Source organism: Coptis chinensis, chromosome 2, assembly GCF_015680905.1.
Source record: "Coptis chinensis isolate HL-2020 chromosome 2, ASM1568090v1, whole genome shotgun sequence".
Classification (NCBI taxonomy): Eukaryota; Viridiplantae; Streptophyta; class Magnoliopsida; order Ranunculales; family Ranunculaceae; genus Coptis; species Coptis chinensis.
Genome location: NC_141457.1, coordinates 9929051 through 9952865, shown reverse-complemented (window position 1 = coordinate 9952865; position 23815 = coordinate 9929051). Strand labels below are relative to the sequence as shown.

Genomic DNA, 23815 nt, shown 5'->3' with positions numbered 1-23815 from the left:
CTTTAGGTTAGTTTTCATGGTCCCGATATCCAATTTTATGATTTTCGAAAATTCCAAAAAAAAATTGGATCGGATTCGGATATAACTCTAAAAACTGATCCAATCCAATATCCGATCTGAAAGTTCCGATATATAGTCGATCTAAAATTTCCGATATTATTGCCGATTTATTTTGAAAATATGTACTTATAAACTAATAAATCTCCACTGTCCACTTGATTAGATCTCGACCGTTTATTCATTTTCTAGTTTTTGTACTTCCAAAAACAAAACAAACAACTATATTGTATTCCAAAAGTGTTTTATTGCTATTGTATATTTTGAAATTTAGTGATGTCAATTTTTTTTTTCCAAAAATAATTGAAAGTAAAGAGATCTGTGAAAATTTACTAAGTATTCCAAAATTTTCGAGTTATTTCCAAATTTCCAAAATTGGAAATATATTTTGAATCCGAAAAAAAATTAGATCGGATTTGGCTAGCATATTAGGTTCCGAAAAAATTTGGAAAAAAATCTGAAAGAGGTTAATCCGATCCGATATGAAGTCGGGTACTACAGTCAATGCTCTCCAATTCCTACTTGGCATGTCAAGGAATTATCTTGGCAATGCGCATAATGATAATGCAAAGCAAAATAATTTCTCTTGATTCTTGAAAATGCAACTCAATATTCCCTAGGACATGCGGCATTCTTATTTCTCATTATTTTGCTCAACAAAGTGTCTCTGTGTGTGTGCGTGTTTCTTTTCCCATACTTTTGCTAAGCATGCTTATATTCATATGTTCTTTTCTTCATCTCATTCACCTAACCAACGCTGAAACTTAGCACTTGTTTTCTTATTAATTTTAATACTCGTTTGTCCGAAGTAGCAATCCCTGTGGGATCGACCCGTTAGCCGCAACTATTTTCAACGATAGTTGTGCGCTTGCGGTTTAACTAGGGTTAGATAAGTCTATTTAATTAGACTGACTAAATTCCTATCAAGTTTTTTGGCGCCGCTGCCAGGGATTACAGTGGTGCAATCGAGTTTTAGGGTCTTATATTACTTAACGTAATTCATAGTTTAGGTTTAGTCGTAGTTTAGTTTTATTCCGTAGTCTAAGTGTTTGTTTTTTATTTTTACAGGTTTAGGAAAAGAAATATATATAGCATACAGGTTTGAAGCTTAATAGAGAAGAATCAAAGGAGTTTGTTTGTTGTCACCCGGCGTCGCAAGTGGCCCTTAAAGGCTCACGCCGGAGGTACGCTTTTAACTTTGTGAGGTTGAACTTGTGTGTTTTGTTTGTTTTCGTTTTTTTTTTCTTGCATTTAGAATTGGTGAAGTCACCTTTGACCTGCCTTAGACATATTGCATTAGGACAGGTTTTAACCCGCTCACTAGGAAAGCTCGTTTGACACATGGCTCGAGTGACGGTGCTTTTAGCACAAGAACTGGGAATCATGTTATTCGGGTTTAGGAGCACTTATTTTAAACCTTAATTAAAAATTCAATTCGGTTTGAGATTTGTTGCCTATTTTCTGTGATTGTGCATCGTCCGTTGTCTTTCATTTTACGTCCGTTGTCTTTCATTGTTTATGGTAGAAATCCATTCTGAAAATCCTAATATAGCACCTTTTGATCCGGAAGTCAAAAGAACATTTCATAAGGGACCTACTAATCCAAACCAAGGCGAGTTAGAAAATCATTTGTTAGAAATGGCAACAAAACCCGAAGTTAAAATCCTTAAGGACTACTATTATCCAGTTCTTAATTCTAATCCTTCTTGCATAGATTTGCTTGCGTGTGATGTTAATTTTGAGTTAAGAGCAGCCATCATAAACTTGCTTCCCCAGTTCCATGGTTTTGATTCCGAAGACCCTTATCTTCACGTTAAGGAGTTCTTAGATATATGTGGTACTCTTAACTTCCCTAGAGTCCAACCAGAGATTATCAAACTCCGCCTCTTTCCTTTTTCACTGAAGGATAAGGCAAAGTTGTGGTTGAATTCCTTAGAGTCTAAGTCTATCACTACTTGTGATGAGTTGAACATTAAGTTTCTCATTAAATTCTTTCCCATGCACAAGACTACTAGCCTTCGGCGACAGATCATGCATTTTACTCAAAAAGAGAGTGAAGAGTTTTATATATGTTGGGAGAGATTTAAAGATCTTCTTTTGAGGTGTCCTCACCATAATTTTGTGAAATGGCAATTAGTGCAATTTTTCTTTGAGGGGTTGTGGATTTCACACCGTCAGTTTGTTGAGTCCCAAAGTGGGGCAAATATCCTTTCTTTGTAGGAGGACGCAGCTTGGAAACTTCTTGAGACAATCTCTGAAAGTTCTCAGCAATGGGAATCTCCAGGGAGGGTCTATGATAGAAGTGTACAAGTAGCTTCTGAACCAAAGAAGGGTAGTGTTTATGAGGTGAGAGGCGATTTTGAGATGGTGCCAAACCAGCCAATCTTACTAGGGAGGTGGAATCTTTGAATTTAAAAGGGGAGAGTTCTCACGTCAAGTCAGTTAGTCAAGTATATCAGCTATGTGAGAGTCCCGCGCACACAGCCCAAACGTGTCCTTCTATCTCTGCGTTCAATGAGTGTATAGCTGAACAACCTAATGCACTCAACACATAATAAGAAACCGTTTGGTGACCCTTACTCTAACACATATAACCCTGGATGGAGGAATCATCCCAATTTCTCATGGAAAAATGGGCCGCATCAAACTGATCTAGGGGTGTCACCTGTGAACCCTCCTTCCCAGTCATATGCTCAAGTTCCTTCCAACTAGTTTCAGCAATACCAACAACCACCTCCACCATCTAAGAAACCATCTCTTGAGGACACTCTTAGTCTTTTCATGCAGAGTTCCCTTCAATTTCATCAAGACACCCAACGATTTCAAAAGGATACCCAACAGAGTTTGCATTCAAACGCACAATCTATTGCGAAGTTGGAAATTCAAATGGGTCAAATTGCTAATACTTTGAATGAGAGGGAAAATGATAGGTTTCCTAGTCAACCAATGGCTAATCCAAAGGGACAGTATGAAATAGGCTCTAACTTGAGCCAAGAGCACCACCAAGAGCAAGCCAAGTTTATTACTATTCTTAGAAGTGGTAAACATATTGATGTAAGTGTTGAGAGCACCACCAATAGGGTTGAGATGCCTAGGGATGTTGAGGTCAGATCTGATCCTATAGAGTGTGAGGGCGAGAAGAGTGATGTAAGTGGTTCTAATAGTCGTGATGCTTCTAAGAAGTGCTTAGAGCCTCATACGTCTTTTGAGTCTAGTCCTGTACCATCTTATATACCAAAAGCTCCTTTTCCTGAGAGGTTAGTTCATGCTAAGAAAGGAAATACTTTTAATGAGATAATGGAGATGTTTAAGCAAGTTCATATTAATATTCCATTACTTGATGCTATAAAACAAGTTCCTTCTTATGCCAAGTTTCTTAAAGATATGTGTACGCAAAAACGTAAATTGAATGTGCACAAAAAAGATTTCCTTACTGAGCAAGTGAGTTCGATTATTCAAAACCGCACTCCACCTAAGTTTAGAGATCCAGGATGCCCTACTATTTCCTGTGTTATAGGTGATCATATGATTGAGAAGGCATTACTTGATTTGGGGGCTAGTGTTAATTTGTTACCTTATTCAGTTTATTTACAGCTTAGTCTTGGTAAATTGAAACCTACGCCGATTACACTTCAACTGGCGAATAGGTCTGTCAGGGTTCCACGTGGTATTGTTGAAGATGTTTTGATTCAGGTTGATAAATTTTATTTCCCAGTTGATTTTATTGTTCTAGAAACACAACCTGTTCAAGATCTTAAACACCATATTCCTGTCATCTTAGGTCGTCCATTTTTGGCCACATCCAATGCTATCATTAAATGTCGTAATGGAGCGTTGAAGGTTTCTTTTGGTAATATGACTACAGAACTTAATGTGTTTAATGTGAGTCAACAACCTCCTGAACCTGATGATCTTTAGGATGTTAATCTTATTGACAGTATGGTTCACAAGACTTTATTGGAAAGTTATTCTGATGACCCCTCTTGAGTCTTGTTTAACTCACTTTGGTGGTGATTTTGATGTGGATAATTCTATTTGTGAAGTAAATGTTTTGCTTGATGCCACCCCAATCTTAGATACTAATAAGTGGAAAACCAAGGTAGAACCTCTTTCTCCTTCTGAGTCTAAACCAGTTCCTTCCATAGAGAGTCCTCCTAAGCTTGAGTTGAAACCATTACCTGATACTCTTAAGTATGTCTTTTTGGGGCCTGATGAGACCTTGCCTGTTATTATTGCTTCTAATCTTGATAGTGAACAAGAGAGTAAATTGCTTAGGGTTCTTAGAGACCATAAGACAGCTTTAGGGTGGACTATTGCTGATATTAATGGGATAAGCCCCACTGATTGTATGCATCATATTCATCTAGAAGAGAATGCTAAACCAACCCGTGAGTTCCAGAGATGGCTTAATCCTAACATGAAAGAGGTAGTGAGAGCCAAGTTTCTCAAGTTGTTAGATGCGAGTATCATTTATCCCACCTCCGATAGTAAATGGGTGAGTCCAGTTCAGGTTATCCCTAAGAAGTCTGGTATTATGGTAGTTAAGAATGCGAATGGCGAGTTAGTTCCTACCCGTATGACTACTAGGTGACGCTTTTGCATTGACTATCGAAAGTTGAATCTAGCCACTAGGAAAGATCACTTTCCTCTTCCTTTTATTGACCAGATGCTTGAACGGTTAGCCGGTCATAAGTATTATTGTTTTCTCGATGGTTATTCTGGTTATTACCAAATATGCATTACACCGGAGGATCAAGAAAAGATAACTTTTACTTGCCCTTTTGGAATTTTTGCCTACCGTCGTATGCCATTTGGGTTATGTAATACACCTGGTACCTTCCAGGGATGCATGCTTAGCATTTTTTTTGACATGGTAGAGAGGTTTCTTGAGGTGTTTATGGATGACTTCTCTGTCTTTGGTGATTCTTTTGATGAGGGTTTGCACCATTTGGAATTAGTGTTAATTAGGTGCAAGGAGAAGAATCTTGTGTTGAATTGGGAGAAGTGTCATTTTAGGTTCAACAGGGTATTGTTCTTGGTCATATCGTTTCTAGTAAAGGCATTGAGATTGATAAGGCCAAGATTGATGTCATTTCTAGTCTTCCACCACCTAAGACTTTGAAAGATATTAGGTCTTTTTTAGGTCATGCTGGATTTTATAGGCGATTCATTAGGGACTTTAGCAAGATTTCTCGTCCCTTATGCAATTTACTTGGTAAGGACGTCGATTTTGTCTTTGATGATGATTGTTTGAAAGCTTTTGAGAAGCTTAAGCATTTATTGGCTACCGCTCCTATCATACAACCACCTGATTGGAGTGTACCTTTTGAGTTAATGTGTGATGCGTCGGACTATGCTATTGGGGCTGTTTTAGGTCAACAGTTTGATAAGTTAGCCCATTTAATTTATTATGCGAGTCGAACTCTTAATAATGCCCAAATGAATTACACTACAACCGAGAAGGAGTTGTTAGCTGTTGTGTTTGCTTTAGACAAGTTTAGGTCTTATCTCATATGGTCTAAGGTTGTCGTGTTTACTAATCATTCGGCTTTGAAGTATCTTCTTTCTAAAAGGATGCTAAAGCGCGTCTTATTCGTTGGGTCCTCTTATTACAAGAGTTTGACATTGAGATTAGGGATAAAAAAGGTACAGAGAACGTGGTCGCTGACCACTTGTCTAGGCTTATAGTAGAGTCTTCTACTAATCTTTTACCTTTGAATGAGTCCTTCCCTGATGAACAACTTTTTGTTGTCTCCCAGTTGTCTTGGTATGCAGATATTGTTAACTATCTTGTTATAGGTCAGTTTCCTTCTCATTGGAGAAAACAAGATAAATCTAAGTTTCTTGCTGAGGTTAAGTATTTTTTTCTGGGATGGGGAATCATGCCCTGATCAGATTGTTAAGAGATGTGTTCCTGAGAGTGAGTTTCGTAGTATTCTCTCCTTTTGCCATGACCATGCATGTGGTGGTCATTTTGGTCCTGTTTGGGTAGAAACTCGCCCAAACACACCAATGGTTTCGTAAGGGAGGTTGTTGCAATGAACTGTTGAGACTGTACCTTCAATGGCTGCCTACGTATCCAAATCGTTCTCTGGAATCAAGTCTCTCAAATGAACGTAGTTCTTTGTTTCAGAGGAATGGGGTATTTATAGGATAATAATGATATATATTATTTCCTTTATTGCTACATAATCTTCTGTAATTATGTAAAGTTTTAATATGGAAGCGTATCTTGCCAAATATATTTTCTAAATCTGAAACTGCTATATCTAGCTTATGATGCCATAAAATTGGACAGACAGGCACGCCATAAAATTGGGCAGGCAGGCACGCCATAAAATTGGGCAGGCAGGCACGCCATAAAATTGGGCGGCGCTAGCACGCCATGATTTTGGGCAGCGCACACGTTGGGTTGGGTGGCGCTATAACGGTACCCAACCCAACGCCGATTGTTTATGGGGGTGCAGATATGGTGGCACATACACCGCCCCCTCATTGCCAGATGGAACTAGTTCCTTGTGGTGAAGAATAATAAAAAAAAAAAACTAGCTCAAAGAGGATGTGACGGTGGACGTTAGCTAAGGTACTTGACCCTATCCAAACCTGACCAAATCCCAACGCTACGACTCTCGTGTGGATTGTGCGATTATTAGCAAGAGAGGACGTCAAATTTAATTTACCATATGTAGCTATTAAGACCCATGCAAAATCTCACTGCTCTTAAAATGGGTTTAATAAGGTTGGCATGTGCGAATAGGAAGTTTTGGATAAAAAATGGGTTTAATAAGGTTGGCATGTGCGAATATGAAGGTTTGTATAATAAGCAACCTTTGGCTATAGAAGTTTGACTCAATATTTAAGAAATAAGAAACAATAAAGGGTAAATATGTGGGGTATAGAAACATTGATCTAAGGGTTGGTTATTAGTGAGGTCCTTGAATGTCGAAATAGAAGGATAGGAACGTGAAGATAGAAAGTTGCTCCCCATGCCAAAGTTGTGAGAATCATAAGAAGCTTATATAACGAGGGTTGTTTCACGTGTATTTCATATCATAGTGATACTAAGAAAATTTAGGGCGTGGTAACGTTTCAAGAAACACGTACAGGCCACAAAGTTGTGCCGTCGAAAGATACTATACGACCATATGGTGCTTGTGACAGAGAATTCTGGGGAGGTGAAGGCTAAGGTTGGCGTTAATGGGGCGAGATGGATGATGACTAGCTTGTCGGGCGAGACGCTGCAGCGCAGATGGGCAGAGCGCTCTTCCTTACCCACAAATAAATTTGCTCGAAGTACTACTGCTAGTGATCTGAAGAGAATGTTCCACTTGAGGAACCTTTCTGTTGAAGAACTCCCCAAATTTGATAGAGGACACGTGGTGAAAGAAAACGAGTTGGTGGTGACGTTCGCACAGATGGAGTATGGGTTGGTGCTTCCCCTTGACAAGGAGATATCTCGGGTATTATCTGTATGGCGCATATATTGCTCCGATTCAGGTGTCGATGTCACTGTGGTTAGTATTTTCGCGGTCACGCACTTTGGCTGAAGTATATCGTTGTCCTTTTGGGGCTGACGAACTGATGTTGTTAATTTGTCCAAAACGTACGGAAGAAAAAGACGGGTTGATAACGTATCACGTAGAATGGGTGTATCAAGATATGAGATTTAGAGGGCTCCCAAAAGGGTACTTTAACTGGGACAAGTATTGTTTCTTAGTACAAGGAGATTGGAATCCTCATGGGTATCGCGTTCCCAATAGAATCCTAAGTATGAAAAGATTCATACCTGCGTGCTTTATTATAGATATATATTAATTATTGTTACTTTTTATTTTTAGTGATTTGTCTGTTTGTTTGTACTTGTAGATAAGCGACCAAACATCCCGAGAGCTGACGTGAGTCAAGAAGCTTTGGATAACCTTCAATTTTACTTCAGCAAGGATCGAGATGAAAATATTTTAGATTTGTCATGGCCTAATGAAATAGTCCCTGGCTGTCATTATGGTGAAGACAAAAGGTATGAGCGCCCGCTTTATGTGCCGAAGAGCCTTTATGGAACTAAGCTATTAACTGCCAAGCAGCCAGAACTTGAAGCTCAAGGTCAAGGTATCGAACAACATCAGAAAGGGAGAGATTCCCAAAGGAGTATGTCTCCGAGTTCGGATGCTCTTTCGAAACCGAAAAGGAAAAGATTAAGTAATGAAGAGGAATTGAATGCACTGGAAGTACTTCATAAAGCCTCCGCTGCTGTAGAACAAAGGAGCAAGCGAAAAGCCGACAAAGGATTTAGCGCGAACTTGCAACCCGAAGTGGTCGCTGTCGATGAAGGCGTGAAGGTTGACACAAACGGAGTTAGGTGTGGTCAAGTTGCCGAAGATGTAGGGTGTCGAGTGGACTCTGCTGCTATGAGCAATGAGGCTATAAGGAATGGTGTTGCTGTAAGTGAAAAAGGGTCTGGAACCATGGAGAGACATTCTCAGTGTACACGACCAAAACATATCCATGCCCCCCCAATCATGCTAGTGAAGCTAGAGTTATGCAAGACATGTCTGGTGTCTCTTTACGTGCTGGAAATATTACACTGGACCCGTCCCCAAATAGCGTCCCGATGGTCTTTCTTGATGATGACGTGATAGATGCGTTGAAGCCAGCAGATGACATAGTTTTCTCTAGAGAGATGGTCGAAGAGTATATGAATAACCAATTTGCCTCGGAAATTTGCTCAAGCAACGTGAAGAGCATAGGGGAGACGTCAGAATTGTATATCATGGGAATGCAGAAATTGCAAGAGGTAAAATGGATATATAAATACCAATGTACTCCCTGTGTCTTTTTTTTTGTATAAATTTAAATTTTTGGAACTTATTTACAGGCTAGAGAGAGTTTAGCTAAGCTGATGGCAGTGTTGGGCCGAGAAAAGGAACTGACTCCAATGCCCTTGATGATGGATGTGTTACAGAAAGAAAACGAACAAGCAAAGGCCGAGGTTTGTCGCCGTATGGACGAGGAGGCAATCGGGTCTGAAGGAAAAATTGGACATGTTGACCTCTGAAAAGGACGGTTTGGTGCATCAAAATTCAGAGATGGCGCAAGCGATCATGGGGAAAGACAAAGAGTGTAGGAGAGTTATCCGAGAGTTGCGCGAGGAGAGAAGTACACAATCTGAATTGAATAAAAAACTCTCATCGGCCTTGCTTGAGAAAGCTCAACTTGAGGCTTTGACGAAAAAATATGTTAACGATTTGAGTGGCGCGCACGGTGTACTGAATGATGCCTTGCAACATTATACTTCAATGTACAATTGCTGCCCGAAAAAGGAGATTTGTGGTGTACTGATGCCAAGTTCCTTGGAGGATGCAATTGAAGATCTTGGACTTGATGGAGCAGGAGAGGCTCCCGAGTTAACGGGGGATGACTACGGCTCTCCTGCTTAACGTGGCATTCTACCATATTCTATGGGCAGCATTAGTAGGAATTTATTATCTATAGCTGGATAGGTGTTTGAAATGGCGTTTTCATGTTTAGTTATTTTTGTGTAATATAGTTTGGAAAAAGAGATTAATAAAATAACCTTGTTGCTCCACGTATCTCTTGTAGTGCAAGTGCTTGCATATACTGCCGATTGATTGATCATTGTTATATTTATGCAACTGATTTTTCAGCAGGAAAACAGTCTTTGTAATATGCAAAGTTGATTGGGAGGTGTGGGTTTGATATCATTTCAGTGTTGTGTTATTGATTGTGAATGTCTTAGAGAGTTAACTGTGGAATTTAGGAGGAGGATTGTAGTGTCATATGTGATACATGATTATGGTGCCAATTGTTGGACTGTAAGCTCATACAATATTTCGGATGTGCAATAGCGGCAGATCTTGAACATATGTATGATCCAACGGCTGCACAACAACACATGCACTCCGCATACAAATTCAAGATCGATGCTCTCTCGACATAATTGTTCTGAGACAGTTGCACCTAGTTTTTGTAATGAAAGACCAGCCTGAGCACTATTCTATACAATCTAGCTAAGTATTAGAAACGGAGAAGGAAACTTATGGATTGAGACAGATGGTGTGGTATTTTACAAGAAAATGAGGGGTATATTTTTTTTGTCAAAAGAGTGGTGAATCATAATTCATGATTCATAAATGAGTGGTAGGTAGTTTACCTTGAGGGATGCAGAAAGGAGATAAGATTACAATTGCAACCATTAGAGGAGAAACCAAGCATGTTGATAGTTTAACTTGTTTGAGCTGTTGGGGCTCTAATTTCTGTTCCATCATCTTCACATGTCCCTTATTTGATAATAAAATGGAAGTTTGCAGGAAGATACAACAGATAGAGGCATCATCTCTTTTTTTTTTTTTTTTTTTTTTTTGTGTCACTGCCTATGCTAGCTTCACTGGAAATGACTGCAATAGTTGTTTGGCCACTTACCTTTAAGAAGTAAAACTATAGGAATGTTTGTATTTTGGCACCTGAGAAGTGTCCTCCTGTATTTAGCTGTACAGGAATTTCATATTAGAAAATGTTATTACATACTTGCCTTTATATCCACTTGTCTTTCTATCATTAAGTCATAACATATCTTGTTAAGAAACAAGATATGAATGTTTTGCCTATATATGACCCCATATATCAGGGATAGTAAAACTGTTAGAAGCAAACCCAGTGGAAAGCTCACTTTACCCGGAATGGCCTTTCAAAGTCTCAATGAGTAAAACCACAAACGTTCTTTACCAAGAATTGCATACATGTCGTGTTGGGATCCAGTTTGGGCATGATTAATTCCATGAGAAATGTTTGGCTTGTATGTACGGGGTGGCAACTGGGAACTCTAAAATTCTTAACCAAAAGCAAGCTCAATTTACCACTAGAGAAATGGCCTTTCAGAGGCGTGCCGTGGCTTCACAAATTTTACTATGGAGTATTTGTGAAGCCATAAACTGTACATTAACGCCTGAAGATTGAAACAGTTAACAAGTATACAATGTTAAGAGCTTGGACTTTGGTAATCCATTTTCTCACATATTAGTGGATTTAGAACTTTTGCACGACTACTAGGCAAAATGCCTAAGTACAAGGCAATGCATACGGGCATACGTCAACCTTCTCGATTTTCATCTTGACGAGTTATACTCGAGGACTACGTTATATGATTAGCGTTCAGGTCCTGGAATTGGAAGGCTTGTAATTAAGTGCCGGTGCGTGAGCATTATCTTTTATAGTGAAGAATACCTTAGGTGATAATGCAAAATTTGGGGAAACAAAAATTCAATATTGTTGATATACACTATAAACCATTTTGCATTTATACAGTCATTCCCACTTGATCAATTTACACAAGTGTAATTTGTAATTGTAACTTGTAGTGGTTGGAATCATATAATGTTCAATATATATATATATATATATATATATATATATATATATGAGTTTTGATGAGTGGAGTAAGGTATTGGAAATGCGAACTCCGTGATTTGTTTTTTTATGTAGAGTAAGATGTTGTAAGTGCAAACTAAACGACTTTGGATGCGTGGAGTAAGGTGTTGCAAACGCCAACTCCACGACTTTCTGGTGCGTGGGGTAAGGTGTTGCACATGCAACCCCCACGACTTCTTCATACGTGGAGTAAGGTGTTGCAAACGCAAACCCCCCGATTTTTTGACCCGTGGAGTAAGGTGTTGCAAACGCAAACTCCACGAATTTTTGACGCGTGGAGTAAGGTGTTGCAAACGCAAACTCCACGACTTTTTGATGCGTTTGAGTAAGGTATTGCAAACGCAAACGCAAACTCCACGACTTTTTGATGCGTGGAGTAAGGTGTTGCAAACGCAAACTCCACGACTTTGAATTTGTATAGGTTAAATACTAATCTCACCTAAACTACTGTAGTGGTGACTGAACTAGAGTAATCGACATACACTATTTTTGAGTAATTGACATACACTATGTTTGCCTTGCTGAATGAAAGTAAAGAAGTCAAATATGGAAGAATGGACTTTATTGATGATTTGAAATCTGAAACAACATAGCTAGTTTGTCTCATGGACAAGTACTAAGGAGCTGTCAATTAAGCTACCAATTTGAACTAATGGGAAACAAATTTAACGATAAAAATGCCTAAGATGGAGCGCATTCCATGGTTTCGGGAGAGGGGTTCCCGAAATTGTGCGAAGGAAATATGCTCCCTTAGAAGCAGTGCGGTCAATGATAAGAGGTCCTTCCCAGTTTTCGCCTAGCTTCCCTGCATCAATGATCTTTGATTGTCTACACAAAACCCAATCGCCCGGATGAAAAACTTTCAAGCGAAGCTTCTTGTCATATTGCTTCTTCATTGCAGCTTGGTAATGGAGGAGACGAGCAATACTGTCCTCGTGCACTTCATCTAGATTGGCCTTTGAATGAGCTAGTAATTTGTCATTATTGCCATTGTTTAAAGCAGCGGTGCGGGTCGTCCCAGCAAAAAATTTCGTGGGTAATACCGCTTCTGCTCCATAAGCCAGGTTAAATGGTGACATTCCTGTCGAGCGCTTTGGAGTTGTTCTATACGCCCATAGAACGGCTGGTAACTCCCTTGTCCACTTGCCTTTAGCCTGTTCGACTCAACGTTTGAGGATTGCTAAGATAGATTTATTTGTCGCTTCGGCTTGCCCATTTGCTTGGGGGTGATAGGGTGCAGAAAAATTGTGTTGAATATGGAGACTAGCACAAAGCCTGTGTATTTCTTCTGCATCAAATTGCTTTCCATTGTTTGATATTAACTCAGCGGGGATACCGAATCGGCAAATTATATCCTTCCATAGGAACCATTTGACGTCCGAAGCTTGTATGTGCACCAAAGGTTGTACTTCTGCCCACTTGGTAAAGTAATCTGTAGCTATGAGTAGAAAACGCACATTCCCTGGAGCTCTAGGTAGGGGCCTAATGATGTCTAAACCCCATTTTGCAAATGGCCATGGTAAGAAAATCGGGTGCAGCTCAGTGGCTGGAAGAGTACCCAAATGATAATGTTTTTGACAAGGAATACATGTCTGGGAAATGTTTTTCTCATCCAATTGCATATGAGGCCACCAATATCCTTGCGTCATTGCCTTATGAGCCAAACTTCGACCACCCGAGTGATTTCCGCATATCCCTGCATGGATTTCTTGTAGCACGGCTGCTCCTTCCTGTGTTGTGAGACACCTCAGCATAGGAGACAACGAATTACCTTTCCTGTATAATTGTAGAGTTCCTGTGGATGAAGATACGAGTATAAACTTCCATGCGTCTCTTTTGACGCTATCCGCGATCTTGGGCTCTGAAGGGACTATGCCATTGCGTAGAAATGCAATGATCGGTGTGTGCCAATCGTCGATGTCTGCCGCGACGTTTGGGTAAGTGAAGTTGTCGGGCTCTTTTGCAATTTCGTCGTCACCTTGATTGTTACTTTCAGGTATAAGGCAGGAGTCTGCATCATTTTTTTGAAGAATCATGTTTCTATCTTTCTGGGAAGCGTCTTCGCTGGGCTTGTCTTGTAGGGGAATATCATACTTCCTTTTCCGCGTATTGACAATATTAATGTCTGATGGAAGATGTTCCCTATCAATACTGAAAAAGCAACACGCATTGATGTAGATGTCTGTGAGTTGTTCTAAGGACAAGTCAATGCTCGGGTCTTGCTGGAAATCAACGTTAACTTGTCTTGGTCCATCAATGTCTACTGCTGCGGATAGATATGCTAAGGCGTCTACATGTCGAACATCATTCCGAGGCCTTTGTATAATTTGGATGGTTTCAAACTGGTGAGCAAGTCTGTGAATTAGATCTAGGTATGCTGCCATTTTATCGTCTCGGGCTTCAAAAGAGCTAGAGAATTGTCCTGCCACCAACCGTGAGTCAGTGAAAATTTGTATTTTTTGAACTCCTAAGTCCAAAGCTGTGCGCATTGCATACATGACAGCTTCATATTCTGCTACATTGTTGGAGGCCTTGAACCCAATACGAACTGAGCGCTCAATGGTTGATTTATCTGGCTTGATAAAAACACATCCTAATCCATAGCCAGATTTGTTGTGTGAGCCATCCGTGTAAACAATCCATGAATCGGATGAAGGGTCAGTATGCTTTGGCGGGGCTTCCTCGCCCCCAACTATATCCATTTCACTATAGATATTTTTGTCTTGGTTGACTTCGAGGACTAAATCGTCGATAGGGAAATCTGCCATTAGGGATGCAAGTGCATGACCCTTTTCTGAAACGCGAGGTTCAAAATTGATGCTATAAGCACTTAAGTAGATGTCCCATTCCGCGAGTCTACTTGATTCCTGGGCACTTCGGAAAACTTTGTGTAGAGGATATTCCGTGTATACTTTGACCAGTCTTCCTTGGAAATACGGCTTGAGGCGTCTGGCAGCATGAACCAACGCTAGAGCAATTTTTTCAATTCTCGAATATCTACTTTCCGCCCCCGTTAGTGTTTTACTAATGAAGAAGATCGGACGACCGTCTTCTCCATCGATGAACAGGACTGCACTTACTGCAGTATCTGTAGCGGCCAAGTAAGCTCCAACAGGTTGCCCTGTAGCTGGGCTGGCCAAGATTGGTGGTGAGACCAGGTAGTTCTTGATTGATTGAAAGGCATTTTCACAATCGTCATTCCACCTTGCTGATTCTTTTAACGTCTGAAAGAAAGGACGACACCGGTCCGAGTATTTAGAGATGAAACGATTTAGTGCTGCTAAGTGCCCTATGAGCTGTTGAATCTCCTTTTTTGTATTTGGAGAGGGCATGGCTTGAATGGATCAGATCTGTTCTGGGTTCGCTTCGATACCTCGATGAGTCATCAAATACCCTGGAAATTTCCCTTATACCAGTCCGAAAGCACATTTCAAAGGATTTAGCCGCATGTTGAATTCATCAATTTTGTCAAAAACTGATTGTAACTCAGAATTATGATCTCCACTGTGTTTGAATTTTACAACCATGTCATCAATATAAGCTTCCATTGTCTTGCCCAACATATCTCCGAATATGGTGTCGATCATCCTCTGGTACGTAGCCCCTGCGTTTTTTAAACCGAAAGGCATAACTTGGTAACAAAAAATCCTTTGGTCAGTTATGAATGCAGTTGCTTCTTGGTCCTTCACAGCTAGTGGGATCTGGTGGTATCCCGAATATGCATCCATAAATGATAATCGTGGGTAGCCAGACGTGGCATCCACTAATTTCGATATTCATGGGAGAGGGTAGGGATGAATCGGGCAAGCTTTGTTAAGGTTGGTGAAATCAATGCACACTCTCATTTTACCATCTTTCTTGGGTACTGCAACCACATTAGACAACCACTGCGGATATGAAATTGGCCGTATAAACTTAGTTGAGAGTAACTGATCAATTTCCTCTCTGACTTTGAGTTTTCTTTTTGGGGCCATGCGCCTAGGCTTCTGCCGAACTGGCTTGATGGTAGGATCAATGTCAAGTGTGTGGCATGCAACTTCTGAGCTAATTCCTGGCATCTGCTCGACTGACCAATCAAAAATCTTTTTGTTCTTTCTGAGGAGTGCTACCATTTCCTTTTGTTCATTTTCCGTCAGTTCTGCCGATATGAAAGTTGTTTCTCCGCCTAAATTCCCAATCTGAACTTCTAAGAGGTGGTCTATGGTCGGCGGTCCTTCATTTCTTGAACTAGCAGTGTAAATACTGTGTGGGACTGATTCTGATTTAGATACTTGCTGCGCATTACTGAGAATTGTATTTCCCCGCATATCCGACTGACGATATTCCTCCAAGACCTTTTCGTGACAGTTGTGGGAAGCCATCTGGTCGCCGTGCACCTTACAAATTTTGTCAAGAGATGGGAACTTTACTACCTGGTGAAATGTAGAGACTACTGCGCCCATGCTGTGGAGCCAGTCCCTTCCTAGGATTGCATTATAAGGGGATTTGCAATTCATCAGAAGGAATTCAATGTTGATTGACTTGTCCATTAGCGTGACTAGTAAAGAGACTCTTCCTACTGGGGTTGTAGTTGTTCCGTCAAACCCAGTGATTGGATTATTTTCTGCAATAATTAAATTTTCTGATAGCTGCATGTTCTTGTAGCAACCTGCAAAAACGACGCTGACAGAACTTCCGGTATCTATCATGATGCGCTGTACTCGCCATAATCCAACGAAAGCTGAGATGACGACATCATCATAATGAGGATGATGGACGCCAATTAGATCTCTATCACTAAAACATAGGGGACCAGGCTCTGTAGTTTCTAAACGTATTCCTTCAACAAAATCAATGTTATTCACGTGATAAAATTCACGCAAGAAACCGAACTTAGCTCGTTGTTCACACTTTTGCCTTGATCGTGAAATGTCATTGATTTTGGCATGACCAGCTAGTATGACATTGTGGCCAGTCATTGCTAAATTTTGCTTCACCGTTTTTGAAAGCAAAAACTCGTCTAATTGTCCCTTGTCGACTAGTCTCTGTATTTTTCCCTTGAGGGATCTGCACTCTTCTGTTTCATGACCGAAATCATTGTGGAAATGACACCAAAGATTTTTGTCACGTTTAGACTTAGTGTGTTCAGGTAAGGGAAGCGGAGGAAAAAGTAAGTTGCGTCCCTTGATCTTCTCATATATCACATCATACTTGGCATTTAATGGAGTGAGCTTCATTTCCTCACGAATTGTGTTAACCTTTTTGTATTCTGATTTCTGTTGTTGCCCTTCCGATATGTTTTGCTTCTGTTTGCCTTTAACTTCGTTTGCATCTTTACTCCGAAAGTCTTTATCTCTTGAGGCTTTTGATCTAACATCTTCCTCCACATTAATGAACTGTTGCGTTCGTGCAAACAAATCAGACTTTGATTGTGGGGGGTCCCGTACAAGGGAGTTGTAGATTCCATTTTTATCGAAATGGACTCCTTCTTTGAATGCATAAATGATCATTACGTCAGGGACATCGGTGACTTCTGCTTGCACTTGGTGAAAACGAATTACGAACTTTGCCAGCGCTTCATCCTTTTGCTGCTTCATGTTTAGTAAGATGTTAACATCCTTAGGGCATGTCCAATTATGCTTAAACCGATCTGTGAACTGGTTTGCCAATTCCTGGAATGACGCAATAGATCGAGCTGGCAAGCTGGAAAGCCAACGTAGAGTTTCTCCTTTTAATGTAGACGGAAAAAGTTTGAATAAGAGGGGGTCATCTCTGCGCCAGAGAATTAGCCTACTTTTAAATTCCATAACATGATCGTTCAGGTCACCTCCTGCTTCTTTGAACATAGGAAGGTCTGGTTGTTTGAATCCTTCCTGATGCTCTGCATTTTGTATCGTTAGAGAAAATCTCCCGACGACATCTTCGTTCACTGCAAGGTCTTTCCATCGTGCATCAGCGACACCCACATTGGTTATTGTTTTCTTGACAATGTCTTTGATTTGTTGTTCCGTGAATGGTGCTCCTATGACTTCTAGATTTCCGATTTGAGGAGTATGTTCACTACGTTGCATCTCGCGGTGTTGTCGCCCCCAACTATTGATTGTTTCTATACTTGGTTGGTTCCTTGGGATGCGAGACCTATGCCGATAAAAAGGGCTAGGCTGTCGAACTGGGGAGTTGCTTCTTTGGTGTCGTCGTACTCTGGGCTGACCTTCGTTAGCCTATATGTATCGGTTTGATGCATTCAAACTATATCTAAGGTCATGTTGCAATTCATCTCTGAGGTCCTGATCTTGGCGTCCAGCATTGCGTCTTATGGTGGATGTTATCCACCTTTCTGATGCGCTCTGATCAACCTTCAATGATCTTGTCATGTTCTGACCACTGCTACGCCTATTGTTGTTGGTATTTCGAGATCTGGATCGCCTTCTTGAATGGGATGAATGTCTGCTTGACCTTGAGTGATTCTGATGATGCTCAGGGACAGGCTCCAATGGATGGGATGTACCGTACTTAAATTGTAGTCGGTTGAATACACTCCGTTGTTCACCAAATCTGGGGGCTCTTGCCGGTGTGGAAGATGCAGCATCGGCGTCATCCCTTTGTACTTGCTTCCCTTTGTCCAGTTGCTTCTGCAAGTAGTTGCTATGTTCTTTCTCTCTTCTGAACCTCTGACGCAACACTTCTAAAGGAACATCTTCATCTCCTATCCCCATATTCTCTGAATCCGCTTTGCTTGCCTCTAAATCTTGAGAATGAGTTATTGGAGCCTAAAGTCGTGTACGTCTAGATCTGCGTTGTCGTGGCACCTGGAGGTTTGAAGGCTGAGCTTGTAGATCTGTAGCGACTGATTGATTCATCAAGGTCTGATTAGTCAGAACTTCGGGATTGGGTAAGTTGTTTTCTTCTTCTTGTTGTAATCTTGCGTTCTTGCTCACTTGCTCACTTGTTGTTTTTGCCATTACCAGATCTTGGAAAAAAGAATGTGGACGAAAGTTCGTTGGTAAGAACCACAGACGGCGCCAATTATGTTTGGGTAGAAACTCGCCCAAACACACCAATGGTTTCGTAAGGGAGGTTGTTGCAATGAACTGTTGAGACTGTACCTTCAATGGCTGCCTACGTATCCAAATCGTTCTCTGGAATCAAGTCACTCAAATGAACGTAGTTCTTTGTTTCAGAGGAATGGGGTATTTATATGATAATAATGATATATATTATTTCCTTTATTGCTACATAATCTTCTGTAATTATGTAAAGTTTTAATATGGAAGCGTATCTTGCCAAATATATTTTCTAAATCTGAAACTGCTATATCTAGCTTATGATGCCATAAAATTGGGCAGACAAGCACGCCATAAAATTGGGCAGGCAGGCACGCCATAAAATTGGGCAGGCAGGCACGCCATAAAATTGGGCGGCGCTGGCACGCCATGATTTTGGGCAGCGCACACGTTGGGTTGGGTGGCGCTATAACGGTACCCAACCCAACGCCGATTGTTTATGGGGGTGCAGATATGGTGGCACATACAGGTCCTAAGAAGACGGTTGCTAAGGTTTTGCAGTGTGGTTTTTATTGGCCTACTCTCTTTATAGATGCACATGAGTTTTGTTTAGGATGTGATCGATGCCAGCGTACGAGTAATATTTCCCATAGGAACATGATGCCTCTTTTCCCTATTTTGGTTGTTGAGCTTTTCGATGTGTGGGGTATAGACTTCATGGGTCCTTTCCCTCCTTCCTTTGGTTATCTTTATATCCTCGTCGCAGTAGATTATGTTTCTAAGTGGGTTGAGGCAGTGTCATGTAAAACGAATGATCACAAGGTTGTAGTTAACTTTTTGAAATATAATATATTTTCTCGTTTTGGTACTCCTCGTGGAATTATAAGTGATAATGGTACTCATTTTACAAATCGTGCGCTTGAATCTTTAATGAAAAAGTACTCTATTACTCATAAATTTGCTACCCCTTACCATCCCCAAACTAGTGGCCAAGTTGAAGTATCTAATATGGAAATTAAACGAATTTTAGAAAAAACGGTACGACCTGACCGTAAGGATTGGTCTCAACGTCTTAATGATTCCCTTTGGGCTTATAGGACTGCTTATAAGACTCCCATTGGTATGTCTCCTTATAGACTTGTGTTTGGGAAGGCATGTCATTTGCCTGTGGAATTAGAACATCGTGCTTTTTGGGCCATTAAAACTTTTAACTTTGACATGCGTAGAGCAGGTTCACAACGTAAGCTTCAATTGAATGAGTTAGTTGAGTTAAGGAATAAGGCATATGAGAATGCCAAGATTTACAAAGAGCGGACTAAGATTTTTTATGATAAATCTATTCTGCGCAAGTCCTTTGAACCTAATCAAAAAGTTTTGCTATATAATTCTCGTTTGCGTCTTTTTCCTGGTAAGTTACGTTCTAGGTGGACTGGTCCTTTCATTATTAAAACTGTTTTTTCTCATGGTGCTGTTGAGATAGAGGATCCTACGGATGGTCGTGTGTTTAAGGTTAATGGTGAACGCTTGAAACCATATCTTGATGGTTTTGCTAATAAGGATGTGGAAGAGGTGGATCTTATTGATCCTGTTTATCATGACTGAATGAGTATGCTTGTTGTATTTTAGTAGTTTAGGTTTTGTTTTTCTTTCGTAAGAGTCGCTTTGCATTGTTCCCAAATATTTCATTCCAACCCTAGTCTCCATTTGGGTTAACTAATGAGAAATATATTATTGTGATTTTCAAGTTATGACAGGTTTTATATTTATGAAATGTCGAAAATACAGAGGAGACTCTGTCGAATTTTTTTGAATTTTGGGGCGTTCATTTTGCTAATCTAAGAATTGGGTGTTCGAAGCATTCGTGTACTAGAGACGCTAACTGTAGCGCTTATGGGAGGCAACCCATGTTTTTATTTTTGTTGAGTCTTTTGTGCACGTGTATCATGCATTCCACTCTAGCACCTTTTCTCCCCTTTTTTTTTCGGAGACGTGTAACTCTATGGAATGAGACACGCAACACATTTTAGTCGTTGTAGTAAATTGGTTCTTTATATATTATCGTTGTTATATCTTTGGCAAAGTACTAATTTCTACATGTGAGTCAGAGATATTATTTTTCGTTCGTGGAGCTCTTGGTAACCTCTTTCCTTATATACTTTTTACTTGTCCATGTTGTTATCTTTTAAATTACGCATCTATGTTAACATTGAGGACAATGTCTATAATAAGTTTGGGGGTGGGAACAAAATGTTTGTTTAGCGAAAAATAAATATGTCTAACATGGTATGATTAATGGTGATTTTCTATGATGAGTGGGAACAAAATGTTTGTTTAGCGAAAAATAAATATGTCTAACATGGTATGATTAATGGTGATTTTCTATGATAAGAAATTTAAAAAAAAATTGATTTCTAAAGCCACTGATTTTCAAGGAATCTATGAAGTTAAGAGTCACTTTTGAAGTTATTGTTGCTTTTAGACTATTTTCTACCTCTAGGAATAGATTTTGTTGATGAAAGTCTAAGCCACAGTGGAATATGCACTATTAGCCACCTGATACATGTCAACTTGAAGAGTAATTTAATCTCCTAGTGAACTAAAAGAGGAATATAGAGACTTAACATGTGAGACTTGAGTCTTTGAATTTCTTGGAGAGTTTTTACGTAAATTCAGAGTCCAAGTGGACTCAATCATTCTTCTGTGCTTAAATTCGTTGTATAGCCTCATTTTTTTCTTGTTTTGGTCGATCACGAAGTGACATCAACTGAGGAGATAGCCATTAGGTCTTATAGTCTATTTGAAGCAGAATATCATACTGATAAGTCAAGTAGTAAGCCAATTAGCATTTACCCCACCTAGTAGGATCTTCATGTTAACCCATTTTGAGCCTTATATATTAAGTCTTTTCTTCTCAAACCAACTATCCTTAACCCAGCTCCAGATAAGGAGTGTAAACCCATATTATTAGCCTTACCCATATTTCTGAGGATTTCTAAAAGACTAAGAAGAAAACTAGAAGAAAGAAGATTCAGAAGGAAAATTTACCAAAATCAAATGAAGAAAATCATTCTTTTTGCTCAAAGTGATTCAATAGGAAATATATATATATATATATATATATATATATATATATATATATATATATATATATATAGGGCAGGCTATTTAGACAGCAGAATTCAAAACAGCATCCAAACAGCAGAATTCAAGCCGTTAGATCATAGCTGATCAGATCAAGATGAAAATGCGATATTTCAGAATTTGGGTTTCGTTCTTCTTTTACGAAGGGTTTGGGTTTCGAAATTTCTTAACACCAAACAACAAACTACGATCATCAACAAACAACAAATTCAAAATCAAAACCACCGAAATCATCAACAACAAAATCAAACCACCGAAAAACCCAAAATCAAACCCAAAAATCATCAACAAAATCAAAACCACCCAAAAACCCAAAATTCAAACCCAAAAACAAATCATCTCGTGCTTGATTCTTAATTTATCTGGTAAGAATTTATCGTTTTTAGTTCGATCTTGTGACACACTATTTCTGCTTCTTGTTATTTGTTTTTTTTTCAACTGTATTTATTATATGCATTTGATGTAGATCTACATGATATTCGGATGGTTTAGTTTAAAATCGATGTAGATCTGGCTTGCCAAATAATTTCAAGGTAATTTGTTTTATTTCACTTGACATTTCATGATTTTTTTCCCAGAGTTAGTTTAACCCGGTTATAATTTGTTGGCGGGTTCTTGTACTTGAGAAGCATCATACATCAAAAAGATCAGATTTTCCTGATCTCCAGTCTTTGGTGACGTTTGGATTTCGAGGGGAGGCATTAAGTTCCCTGTGTGCACTTGGGAATATCCGAAAGGAGTATGCAAAGCTAATTTCTTTATTGAATGTGAGTGCTTAGCTAATTTCTTTACTCATCTTGAAACTGTGGGATTGTAGTTTGGTTTTGACAGCGTTGTTATATTTCAGGCGTATGCCCTTATTGCCAAAGGAGTTCGATTAGTTTGTAACAACACATTTGGAAAGAACGCGAAAATCTGTGGTTGCCGAACACAAGGAAGCGGCTCCATTAAAGACAACATCATAACTGTATTTGGCATGAATACATTCTCGTGCTTAGAGACCTTGAGTGTTTGTATATCAGAAAGCTGTATGGGAGCTGTATGGTTGTACTTTTGCATATCAGAAATCTATGTCTCGGATGTGGTAGAGCGGGACACCTCAAGGAAGACTGCCCCCAAGAAGAAAGACGGAGTAAAGGTATCTCAATCAGAGAAAACAGTGGCCAGGTGGTGAGGCGGTAGTGCACCCGCTATAGAAGGAGCCGGGATCAATAGCGGATGAAGGAGAACCTGATCGGGCGTGCAAAGATGTAGCAGCAGCATGGGTAACAGATGGTAGTCTGGTTTGGTGCCAAATCACTTTTCTAGTGGAGACAAGTGTGCTAAGTAGGCGAGGGTAATCTATTAATCAAGTAAACAGCCGTACCCTTGAGTATTCTCTTTGGTGCTTAGAGCCATCACAGATTCATTAGTTGCTTGTGCCCATGTTGTTGCTGTTGTGCTGGATTGGCGAATTTCGCGGTGTCTCTTATTAAGCTACCAATTAGTATAATCAGATGGTTCATTGATCAGATTCCTTGTTGATCTTGAAGATGATTGTCAAATAATTCTTTGTTGTTTCACTCATTTTTTTGCATTGGTGAATTTTGGAGTATCGTTCTTGTAAACTTTCAGCAGATTGGTTGTTAATGTAGAGGATTTTTTTTTCTGACATTTCTGTTTGTTTTCTTGCTTTAGTGTACCATTTTCTTTTGTTCAAATCGTGGATTGCCAATCTGTTAATGTGTATTCCCAGTTTGAATTGCTTTGATGGTGGATTGATTTGTGTCAGGCTGCAGCTAAATCTTGGATTACTAGATTTGAGACAAACTTAAACCCAACAATGTAAGGCGTGAGAAATAGGTGCTTAGAGCCATCACAGATTCATTGAAGTTTGAAATAAACTCTGACAGAAATAACCAAAATTCGATAAACAACAAAAACCAATATGGGCAGTTCGAAGTTTTCTCTCACAGAACTTGTTATGATCAGTTTCTAGTACCAATATGCAAAAACCAATAGCTTCTCATATGCAGTTCGGAACCAATATGCTATGTTCTGACAGAACTTGTTCTAATCAGGTTCTAGTCTCTATATTCTCTGACAGAACTCCATTTGATCAGTTTTAGCTTATTGAGCTGAGCTGAGCTGGGCTTGGACCTATATCTGCACTAAAAATAATTATGTATGCAGAGATACAAAACTTGCACCAA

The 23815-nt window shown here is 39.7% G+C and overlaps 1 protein-coding gene and 1 long non-coding RNA gene across 2 annotated transcripts; both read left to right on the top strand.

The window, feature by feature from the left end:
- The first annotated feature begins 1695 nt into the window (after positions 1-1695).
- Positions 1696-20084, top strand: LOC147514794 (uncharacterized). Its single transcript, XM_086592689.1, is given in 9 exon segments — positions 1696-1968; positions 2278-2403; positions 2584-2754; positions 2845-4070; positions 4138-4644; positions 5112-5623; positions 5626-5918; positions 5920-6034; positions 19012-20084. Coding segments are annotated over 9 exon segments (4296 nt in total).
- Positions 20085-21634: 1550 nt separating this feature from the next.
- LOC147514793 (uncharacterized) lies at positions 21635-22536 on the top strand. The gene is made up of 4 exons (XR_015213292.1): positions 21635-21988; positions 22090-22156; positions 22253-22390; positions 22471-22536. It is a non-coding gene; the product is annotated as an uncharacterized LOC147514793 (long non-coding RNA).
- The last annotated feature ends 1279 nt before the right edge of the window (positions 22537-23815 follow it).